Raw genomic sequence first — 12028 nt, forward strand, 5'->3', positions numbered from 1 at the left:
GGAATTTAAAGTGGATACTGGAAGGTATGAGGAGCTATTGTGAGAGATAGAGTTTTTAGATGGATGTGAAGTGATGAGAGGAACATAAGTCACCCATGGGATAAGCAGGTGAGAGGAAAGCTATTTAGGAGGGGTTTGCTGTAGTCCAGGAAGGAGATGATGAGAAAGTGTACAAGGGTTTTGATTGTATATGGAGTAAGAAAGGAGCATCTGGCAATGATGAAAATATGGAAGCAACAAGACTGCAAGAGAGTATGGAACAGAGATTTGAAGGAGAAGGCAGAGTCGATGATGACACATAGAAGTGGGCGCTGGAGATACGTGAGAGTATGGTGTTATTGATGGTAAGGGAGAATGGGGTGAGGGTGATGAGAGAAGGTGTGGGGGGGTAAAAATAACAGATAAATTCTGTTTTGGACATATTGAGCTTTAGGTAGTGCTAGGACATCCATATGGAGATAAGAGAGATCTGGACATGCAGGATAGTAGAGAATGGGGAAAAACAGGATATGACTGGTAGATTTGGGTGTCATTGGCATACAGGTGAATCAGATCACTGAGAGAAGAGGTGTGCAGCGAGAAAAGCAAAGGACTGAGAACTGAGCCTTGATGGACTTCAAGAGATAGAGAGTGTATCGAAGGTTGAACCAGAGTTAGTAACAATGAAATCGCAGTTTGTGAAATAGCAGTTTGTGAAATAGGAAGTGAACCAGGAGAAAACTGTGCCATGAAGGCCGATGAAGTGAAGGTCTGCAGAAGAAGAAAGTGATCGACAGAGTTGAAAGCAAAAGAGAGATCCAGGATAATGAGTAAGGAGCAATGACCCTTTGACTTGGCTGTGGGCAGGTCGCTGGTTACTTCAGTGAGACCAGTCTCTTCGGAGTACAAACAGTGAAAGCCAATAGCAGCATGTCAAGCAGAGAGTGAGAGAAAAAGGGAGCTTGGAGGCTGCATACAAGCTGGTCATCAGGGAATTTTTACTAATATAAGATAATTTTTTTGAAATTAGACATTTGGGGCCTGAGTCATCAAGGAAAGCCAAGCATAAAAAACGGATAACTTTGTACTTTGGCAAAACCATGTTGCATTGGAGGGGGAGGAAAATTCAAATTGTGGGAACAGATTTATAGTTGGGGTAGGGCATGTCCTAGATCAACTTTAAATTTCATTGTGTAAAAATAAAGCTATCAACTATTTGTGTGCTACATGAAAAAGCAGTCAGTATTTTGCTTCCATGCAAAATAATAAACTAATTTTCACCCCTTGCATTGTAACATGGTTTGTCCTGGATCAAATTTACTCCTTTTTTTGCTTGCTCTCCTTAAAGACTCAGGAAGTTGAAGTTATTTATTAACAATGTTCAAAAGTGTAAATGTGCAGCAACTTGTCAGCATTTAGATTTGATAGACCTATTGCAAGTGAAGGCGGCCACAAGCAGTAAGGTTTTGTCAGTTCAATTGTTTCATTTCCAGATTTGTGGCCAAATTGGGCAGCTCTGACCATTTGGTGGTAAGACCAAACCGTTGAACATCATGTGGTTCTATTAGCGTCAGACAATGGCACCAGCATCTATAGCCAGTAAAAACATAATTAGGGATGCATTTCAATCATTCTCAGCCATGATAAGAGATTAAGGATACAATCTTAACTTTCTGGACAATCACTTGGTCTAAATTACTTAATCTGGAACACATTTAACCCGTGAAACAAATGTCTGTGTAGTTTGCAGAGTTTTTCCACTTTATTAGCAAGTAACCCCCAGAGCATATTGCAGATTTTCTTCAATCTGGGATCTCCAATCAATGTTTTTAAAAGTCATTGAGAGCAAAAATCAGTTTTTCAATTGTTCTTCAACTACATTGAATAACCAGCTGAATATGACTGCCCTATAGTGGTGCAGGGCCGGGTAACAATGAGCTTGATGGAGCTATAGCTCCATGTCTCCACACATGAACAGGCATGTAACACCCCCCTTTATCCATATAAAGGGAGTATCTATTAATTTCTTCTTGTGTGTATCAACTTTTTCACTTGTACAGAGCCTCCACCAAGTATTCTTTTATACTGTGGGGATGTGGATGAGATGGCCACCAGGGGGACTTGGGGACCCCCTGTAACCACACAAACCTCGCACAACACTGACACACAAAATTATGTCCGTCTTTTATAGAAAAATACCTACTTTGAAAATCATTTATGTAAGTAGATGTACAATTAGTAATAAACTCATTAATGTGTTTGTGTATTATACTCTATAGAGATTATGATATTAAGTTTAAATGTAATACTAACAATGACTAATATCTACAAATGCCTCTTTGTACTCTGGCTTGCTGGTGCATGGACTACGCACAGCATTTTTGTGTTATATATTTTGAAATTTAATTGAGTGCATCCACAGCTCTATTTTTGTGTGTATGTGGTTTGTCTATGAAAATGTTCCTAATTTTCAGAATTGACCAAGTGCATAATAAAATTACTCTTATTGTACATGTTAGATGCAATTATTAGTGTCTACTCATTTTCCAGGCTTTGTGATTTTATGTATTGATGAACAGTAGTTAAAATGCAAATTCTTACAGATTTAAAATTAAATGATTAGTATTGTAATAAAAATCACTCAGACGCACATCCTGCATGGATGCACCAGCTCACCAACAACTTGTAACAGGAATTTATTTTAAAAATGTTGGCGTCATATGGTGTATACAAAATTATCTATTGTAGTTCATAATAGATATTGATTGTATTATGTTACTTTATACAGTCATTTAAATACTATGTCCACCAATATTTTATTCTGTATTACTTTGCTTCAGAATGTCAATAATAAAAACAATTTGAAAAAATATATATATATATGTAGCCAACTATTTAACTAAACTAAATATAATTGAAATAGTAAAACTGCACCAAGAATAACTATAGGGTCCCATGAGCTCCTGCCACAAACTAACATGCTTTTCCATTTGACACAAGTCTGCACAGGATACAAAAACAGTGCCCTTTTTTTTGACATGTGTTACTCTGTATTCTCACCTTGCAACTCAAGTCTATAGGCAGACGTAGGAAACTACGGTTGTACTTTGTAGTTTAGCACCGACCTATCAAGAGTTCCGTACAACGTCATCATAACTCCGCGCCAGCTTGGTCCTAGAGCCCTGACATTCCGTACAGACACGGCTCACTGCTGCGACCACTTCCGTGCAGCGTAAGCGTGAGTTTCTGGTTTGGACCTTCGCGCTCGCCGTCATCGTACACTTCACTTCTTGTTTTGATTCCTGGCGGTCGCTGGTAAAATGGCGGAGACGTTGGAGAGGGTCAGGATCTCTGCCTCCGACTTACGAGACTTGCTGGCAGCCGGTGACAGCACGGTGACCAGAGGTATGCTAAGAACGAGAGTAACTCTGAGACTGTTTTCAGTGTTGTTTGTCCCATGCTTGTAGTAGTGTCTCTTGTACTGAGCAACACGCCCCCTCACAGTGCAAATACACACAGCCAGAACATTCCTCATGTATCTCCTATTATCACTGTGCGGGCTCCTACTTTTCACCTCTGTTTGGTTGTTTTGTGTATCTGCTCCTAAAGTATTAATGTTGTTGACAACTTCAGACGAGCCTATATCAGTTTTCGGTGATTGAGCCTCTTACACATTAGTATTGTTCCTGGTTAGGTCTTTGAGGTCTGTTGTTGGACTGCATATTGTTCACCCTCTGCCAACTCTCCATTTATGTAGAATTCCTCAAATCCTGATACAGTTGACAGCTGTCTGTAATTCATAAGGATGTCCCAGTGCACAGTTTTGTAGCTGACAATGCCCTTCTTTAATAACTGCAGACTGCAATGTCACTCCTCTTATTTTGTGTGGTGAATACTATTCGCAATGTATTTTATGGTTGGCAACATTTTAAAAAGGCTTACAGGTACAGTTTATTTTTTTATTTGGTGCATCTAAGCACTTCATATGTGATGTATACTGTTTCTGAATCTTGGTGTACTGAAATGCCCAAATCACTAAAAAACAAACAAACAAAAAAAAACATGTATCAAAACTTTGCACTCATTGTTAGGAATAAAACCAATGGATGGTGCAAAAATGTTTTTGCCTTGTATGCTTCGGTTTCCTCTCTCACAGTCCAAAAACATACTGGTAGATTAGTTGGCCTCTGGCAAAATAGATCCATGTCTGCGTTGGGGAATGTAGATTGTAAGCTGCAATAGGGCAGGCACTGAAGTGAAGTTACCTATTCTCTGTACAGTGCTGTGTAGTATGACTGGCATTAAATATATATAAACAATATCAATGAGTCACACTGAGACAAAACACCCCATACAGATGTGTCATCAGAGGATAACTGTAGCCTCTGATAAAGCATATGTATGGGGGTGAAAATATAAAATTATCTGTTTTGTTTCCATGCACCTCATGATATCTAATCAAGATTTTTGTACTATCGTCTGGTTTTCCGCTTAATACTATTTTGCTACATGTGTTTTCTGCTACTAGTACAAGTGGAAGAGAGTACCCAGGGCTTGGGATTTTTGTGTGCAGATCGGCGTGTTTTATATGTACCTGGAGGTTTTTCTGTGCCAGACCTAGCTTATAAAGGACATTACACTGTTGGTCTGTTATGTTTTCTAAATTTAATCATAACATTTTTTTATTTTTTTTGCATTTTAAATATACCTCTTCAATAAATATCACCTTATAAAGACCATGAAATAAATGTAGATGCAAAGAATTGCATCTTAGTGGAAGACAAAGAAGAATGAGTGCTGAGAATGCAGGGACATCCTATGACTCCTCTTGCTACTACAATGGGACTTACCTTATTATATTGTAAATTAGCAAAAATTTAATTTTGGCTGGAGTTATCCATTAACTATTCAACACATTGACTGTGACAATATTATGAACTTATTATGTATATAATAATACAAGCAAACAACTAAATTCACACGTCAGCTACCAAAGAAAAGACTGGGAGCTGTGCTGAAGTAAATCATCTTGTATATCCCACCAAATCTGCTTACCTGCCGTTGTGCTGTGACAGTATATTCCCTGCGACTTACAGCACAATCAATTTTGTGAAAATGGTAAAGTTTTTGTGTTATGGATAATGCACAATAATTTATAAATGTAAACATGCAGCTTGTACGGTATGGTAAAAACAAAAGTAAATATTGTGCATAAGCAGAAAAGTAGTTGGCATAACAGCCTCATGCCTACTACAGTAACATGCTCGGCAGGAGGCCTGCATAGCCATGGTTCCAAACAAGACTTCCTTTTTTAAGATAACAAGATGAACATACACAGGCTGAAAGGTAAGGGGATGTCACAGCGCACCCAAGTAGAGGAAGGTATATTAAAAAGAGTAAACAATTAAATGATAAATATAGTCTGCGTATTTAGAGTCTACTTTTTCCTTCTAATAAGTTTATTGGTGCAATGTATTAAACTGGGAAGCAGTACGGGAATTATTAATTGTTTGACAACTGTAGGTAATCTTATCTGCCAAAGACACTGTTAGTTGTACACCTTGTTTAGTGAAAGCAATGTTTTGTGCTGTTTTGAGACCCAATGGGCTAAACAACAAAAAAAAAAAAGAACAGAACCACTAGTGTAGGCTGTGTTATTAGGTACTTGTGCTCCTGTTCATTAGTAAAGTGACCTTAATATTTTATTCAAATGATTGCAGCTATGTACAGTGTGAGCTATTTACATATCCTGAGATGTACTGTCATTGTATGCCTGTGCTGAGGATCTCGCCAGAAGCAAACATGTCAAAATTAAACACAGGTCTAATTAACTTTCACTGCTTCATTTTCTTTCTCTTCCATCCTATCCAGCATTTGTTTGAGAAACCCTGGAATACAGCACCAACAGTATGTTGTAGCAGTATTAGGGGAGATGGTTTCCAGAATATGAAAAAACATCATTTTTATCTGAAACAGTGTAATTTTACATTTCTACCGTCCTGTTTTTTATAGTTACACCCAGTCTCTTGTACGAATGAAACTTTATTTCCCAGATATCATTTGGCAGTAGGAGATATAGCACTTCAGTCACTATCTTCTAAAAGTTTTGGATAGCATAAAATATGCCTGGAATTCTATATATGTCCATACCTCTCCTCAGACCTGTTTTTATAACTTTGTATGTAAATAAATAAATAGTTCACAGTAATCCTGTCCCCAGGCTTGCCTCACAAATGCCACTTTACTTGGCAAATAAAAATTACATATTTCATTCACCTTATGAAATCTCCTAAGCAGATTTCTGGTCTTTGAGTCCTGTCACTTACGCACATCTACACCTTAAATAGATACCTGAGCAGACCACACATAAAATCCAAATGCAGAGCACAGAATGAATGATGATGTAACGTAAATTGGAATTTGGAGAGAATTATACTGCCAAATCGGACACATTATTCTAGTCTAGTCTGTAACACTATTCTCAACAGAGAATAGTGTTACAGAACCAAAGAGGTTAATAGAGGTCAGGAAGCCAACATTTTTAAAATGATTTATAGAACAAGGGTAAACACTTTAAAATTGTGCCAGCTGCATCGCTCCTTAGTGAAATGTGTATGTTAATAAGTTGTGCCATCTAGTTGCTTACCACCCCCTGTTTACGTTAAGGTATGTCCAATACTCAAGAAGCTGCTCATCCCTGCATCCAAGAGCACTGTCATGAAAATGCCTTGAATTCCAGCCAGCAAAACCATGTTGCCATGAAGTCTGTGCGATGGTCTAAGTCGGACGTGGATATTTCATCCATTCCATTTAGCAATCTATCCTTGTTAACCACTCCTTCAGGATAGGAAGTGGACCTCCAATGCACTGGGATCACTGCCTTTGCAGCGTCATTTAGGTCTTTAATTATTTTTTTTATACTGAGTGGCATATTTAGGAGACTGGTCCCATTGGAAAAGGGAATCCTAGAATTTCCACAGCACACCCTTTAACATTAAGCCAAAAGGTGGTTAGTTTTGGGCAGTTCCACCAAATGTGAAGTGTTGTCCCTGTACCTGATCCACACGTCCAGCAAAAGCCTGAGACACCTGGGAACATCTTGTGAATGAGCACAATTGTGAAGAACACATCTGCCATCTAGTGAGGACCTTAAATTGTGTTTCTCTTACAGAGAGGTTAGAAGAACAAGCCTGTGTGTATTGGAAAATCTGGGGACACATCTGGTCTATTTCTGACATTTTCAAGTCTGTCCCATTATTTTGCTTTTCTCTGGAAGAAATTGTAGAGATTTTCAATTACCAGTCTATACATGGTTGAGATGATGGGCCCGATTCAATAAGGAAAGTAAACCTAAAAGAAATTAGTAACTTTGCACCTTGGCAAAACCATGCTGCATTGGAGGGGGAGCTAAATTTAAAATGTGGGGACACATTTATAGTTGGGGTAAGGCATGTCCTACATCGACTTTAAATTTCAGTGTAAACATAAAGCTATCAAGTATTTGTATGCTACATGAAAAAGCAGCCAGTATTTAACTTATGTGCAAAATAATGAACTAAAATGCACCCCTTGCATTGTAACATGGTTTTGTCCAGGAGAAAACGTACTCATTTTTTTTTTTTATTACTTACATTAATGAATCAGTCCCAAGGTGTCTAGGGTCCTGCGGTGTGCAGCAAAGGTCTTTAAAGATCACATTTCTTTTAGCCTCTGTTAGGGGGAAGGTTCAATCTCTCATGTAGAGTGGGAAAGGCACATACATTTCCATACTCCCATCACCTGGCCACTCCTGATCAATCCCCCATCAGAACAGTTTCTGAATATACCTGGCTGTGATTCTGGAGGAAAGCCTGGTTTCTGAGTAAGGGGAGGACAGAGATGAGTACAACAGTGGAGTCAGTTGTGGGCTGGGATTTATATGGCAGCTTGGATAGCAATGGAAAGATATTGGAAAGCATCCCTAAAGTGTGTCTTTCAATTGCGACCCATTGTTTGGCTTCCATTGTCCATGTCCCCTCCAGTGCTATAGTGAGCAGCATTGCCTCATAGTATCTGGGAAAGAGAGGAAATTGAAGTCCACCATGAGACCTCAGCCTGAGATTTATGTTTTGTACGCTAGGTTTCCCAACTCAGACAAAATCGCTGACCAATTTTTGTGAATCCCTGTCAAATCTGGAGGGAGCACAAACCGAAAGTGTTTGAAGGAGATATGGAACTTTGGGTAAGGTATTCATTGTGATGATATTGATCCTCCATAGCCAGGAAAAGCTGTGAAGGCACCAATTCCGGAACTCTATTCATAGTTTAGAGACTAAAGGGGGAATCAATGAGCCGTGGGTTTTTTACATAATCTCCACTGATTTTTTTTTCTTCTTTCCTCGGGCCCCATAGCAGTGCGAAGAAAAATGAGCATGGATTTTACCGTTGTAATGGTTAAAATGTGCAGCAGCGATGTTCTGGGCAACTTTGTGGCTGATTGAATCCCCTCCTAAAAGCGTAAAGTTCGCCCTGAACAGGTTTTTAGTTATTAGTATACCTAAGTATTTCATGTAGTTGGGGTGCCAGGAGAGGGGGATGGCCTGTTAGTTGTTTTTAATGTAGCTTTGGGAATTTGTTGTAATATATTTTAAAGTTGAACAGTTGACCAAATATCTGGAATTCAGACATGAGGTTTGGGAGAGAGATCACCTGCTTTGTAATTGCTAGTAAATAGTCTACAAATGACAATTTGTGATCCTACCTGGATACCTATGTCAGGGTTATTTCTAATGGTTCTGGTAAGAGCTGCCATACGCAGCATTAATATAAAGAAAGATGGCAGGAGCCTTGTTGTGTCCCATTTCTGATATGAAATGTGTGTGAAAGGGAGCATTTAATTTTGATCCTAATTTTAGGTCTTTAGAGAGTTAAACAATTCTTTGCGCTGTGGTCTGACCCAATCCCTAGTGCTCCAATATACCTGACAGGAATTGCAATCTACCCTCACAAATGCCTTCATTGCATCTGGTCACAAAACTAAGATGAGGGTTGCCAATTTCTTAGCTGACCAGCCTAAATCATGTCTGTGATCTTTGCAATGTTGCCAACCTTCAGTGTGGATTAAATTTGTTGTTCTCATTTTTCAAGTCATCATTCAACAGGGAGATTGTTCTATAATTAGAGCACTAGGAAAGGCTGGGAAGATTATGTAGGCCTTCCATGACTGCTGAGAGAAGGCAGATTTGTGTGAGATCTCATTGAGTGCTTTCACTAGAATGACTTGTCTTCCATCCCTCTAGCAGCCTTTATGAAATTGTAGGAATTGCTTTTCTCAAGATAGGGGTGATGTCTGCCAGACCAAATGTCCCAGAGATACTTAGGGCTAGATTTACTAAGCTGCGGGTTTGAAAAAGTGGGGATGTTGCCTATAGCAACCAATCAGATTCTAGCTGTCATTTTGTAGAATGTACTAAATAAATGACAGGTAGAATCTGATTGGTTGCTATAGGCAACATCCCCACTTTTTCAAACCCGCTGCTTAGTAAATCTAGCCCTTAGTTTTATATAACAGGCATGAAAGTCTCTCGCTGTCTCTTGATTAAAGTGCCATTCATTGCCATTGTGGTCCTTAATATGTATGAAGGAAACTGCCCTTTGATCATGGAGGGCTACTTTCGTCCTTTTGCTTAGAAGTTTAGGGCGGCTCTTCTTTCAATTTCTCTAGAGTCTTGCGGGCCAGAGCGGAATTGTGATGGTTTCTAGGTTTTTGAGGGTTTTTTGGTTTGTTTTTAGCAGGGGTTTCTCTTTAAGAGACTTTTTGTTTCTTAATGTATATTCCTAGTTGAATACGTTTTAAAGAGTTATGGTTATTGGGTTCTATGTTGGCTTTTTATTTGCTTATTGTATAGTGGCTTCAGCAATACGTTATGTGCTCTCCAGGTTTAAAGTTCTTACCATACTTGGACATTTTTCTGTGCCGCTTGAGCGACCCTCCCCTGCTGTACTTCATGGTCCAAACCCCCACTACATACCATCTTTATTAAATAAATTGATACAACCCTGCTTTATCTGAGCACATGGTTATCTGTTGACAGTATGTAAATATGATACCAAAATAACTAATGGACCTATGTGACCTTTCTACAATTGCAGGTCTGGGTATGTTGCCTGCTCAAATATTTGTTTGATGTGTAGGTGACAGAAACGCTATAAAATCCAAGTCAGTCACTGCTTATATTGTTATCCAAAAATGGGAAGAGGAGGGAGGGAGTAGCAGATGAATGTTATTTTAAATGATCAGAAAGATCCTTTATTAAAAGAGGCATGAAGTATAAATTCATTATAACACACTATATTCTAACACAACAGTGTTTGGCTCTACAAATGTAAACAAGTTTTGGCACTTTAGTAGATTAATCATTGCTTATTCATGTAAGCATTGTTGATTTACACATTCATTCTACAGAGTAAACTTCAGGCTAGCAAAGTACTACTTCTAAATACTTCTAATTTAGACTATAACAAAAGAACTTAAACTGTCTAACATATACAGTCATGGCAAAAAGATTTGAGAATGACACAATTATTGGTTTTCACAAAGTTTGCAGATTTCAGTGTTTTAGACCTTTTTGTCAGATGTTGCTATGGTATACTGAAGTAGAATTACAAGCATTTCATAAGTGTCAAAGGCTTTTATTGACTCTTTGCATAAACTTAATGTAATTGTCAATATATGCAGTGTTGATCCTTCTTTTTGAAGATCCCTGCAACTCGCCCTGGTATGCTGTCAATCGACCTCTGGGCCACATACTGACTGATGGCCGCCCATTTTTGCCTTATCAATGCTTGGAGTTTGTCAGAATTTGTGGGTTGTTGTTTGTCCACCCACCTCTTGAGGATTGACCACAAGTTCTTGATAGGATTATGGTCTGGGGAGTTTCCTGGCCATTGACCCAAAATTTTGATGGTTTGATCACCGAGCCACTTATCACTTTTTCCTTGTGGGAAGGTACTTAATCATACTGGGAAATGCACCAAACTGTTCTTGGATGGTTGGAAGATGTTGCTCTTGGAGGATGTTTTTATACCATTCTTTATTCATGGCTGTGTTCTTGGGCAAAATTATGAGTGAGCCCACTCCCTTGGCTGAGAAGCAACCCCACACATGAATGGTCTCAGGATGCTTTACTGTTGGCATGGCACAGGACTGATGATAACGCTCACCTTTCCTTCTCCGGACAAGCATTTTTCCAGATGCCCCAAACAATCTGAAAGGTGATTCATCAGAGAAAATGACTTTACCCCAGTTCTCAGCAGTCCAATCTTTGTACCTTTTGCAGAATATCAGTCTGTCCCTGATGTTTTTTCTGGAGAGAAGTGGCTTCTTTGCTGGCCTTCTTGACACCTGGCCATCCTCCAAAAGTCTTCACCTCACTGTGCGTACAGATGCACTCGCCTGCCTGCTGCCATTCCTGAGCAAGCTCTGCACTGGTGGTGCCCAGATTCCGCAGCTGAATCACCTTTAGGAGACTTTACTGGCTCTTGCTAGACATTCTTTGGCGCCCTGAAGCCTTCTTCACAACTATTGAACCTCTCTCCTTGAAGTTCTTGATGATCCGATAAATGATTGATTTAGGTACAATCTTACTAGCAGCAATATCTTTGCATGTGAATCCCTTTTTGTGCAAAGCAATGATGACTGCACGTGTTTCCTTGCAAATAACCATGGTTAACAGAGGAAGAACAATGATTTCAAGCACCACCCTCCTTTTAAAGCTTCCAGTCTGATATTCTAACTCCATCAGCATTACAGAGTGATCTCCAGCCTTGTCCTCGTCAACACTCTTCCTTGTATGAACGAGTGAATCACTGACCTGATGTTGGCTGGTCCTTTTGTGGCAGGACTGTAATGCAGTAGAAATGTTGTTTTGGGATAAAGTTCATTGTCATGGCAAAGAGGGACTTTGAAATTAATTGCAATTCATCTGATCACTCTTCATGATATTGTGGAGTATATGCAAATTGCCATCATAAAAACTGGCCATGACTGTAATAATATAACTGTAACACT

The 12028-nt window shown here is 39.1% G+C and overlaps 2 protein-coding genes across 4 annotated transcripts in view; one reads left to right on the forward strand and one right to left on the reverse strand.

Moving 5' to 3' along the window:
* The window catches only part of SRR (serine racemase), a 10949-nt gene extending 7741 nt beyond the window's left edge, over positions 1-3208 (reverse strand). For 2 of the 3 annotated variants that reach the window (XM_075196684.1, XM_075196683.1), the window contains exon 1: positions 3040-3207. The gene's annotated coding sequence lies outside the window, so the exon portion shown is untranslated. Of the gene's footprint in view, positions 1-3039 lie in introns of all 3 variants that reach the window. The other variant, XM_075196681.1, reaches the window with a different exon arrangement.
* A 44-nt stretch (positions 3209-3252) lies between these two features.
* SMG6 (SMG6 nonsense mediated mRNA decay factor) overlaps positions 3253-12028 on the forward strand; it is a 176780-nt gene continuing 168004 nt past the window's right edge. The window contains exon 1 of the mRNA XM_075196679.1: positions 3253-3384. Within this exon, the coding sequence (XP_075052780.1) occupies positions 3300-3384 (85 nt within the window). The 5' untranslated portion in view covers positions 3253-3299. The remainder of the gene's footprint in view (positions 3385-12028) is intronic.

This window comes from Mixophyes fleayi, chromosome 2 (genome assembly GCF_038048845.1).
Source record: "Mixophyes fleayi isolate aMixFle1 chromosome 2, aMixFle1.hap1, whole genome shotgun sequence".
NCBI lineage: Eukaryota > Metazoa > Chordata > Amphibia > Anura > Limnodynastidae > Mixophyes > Mixophyes fleayi.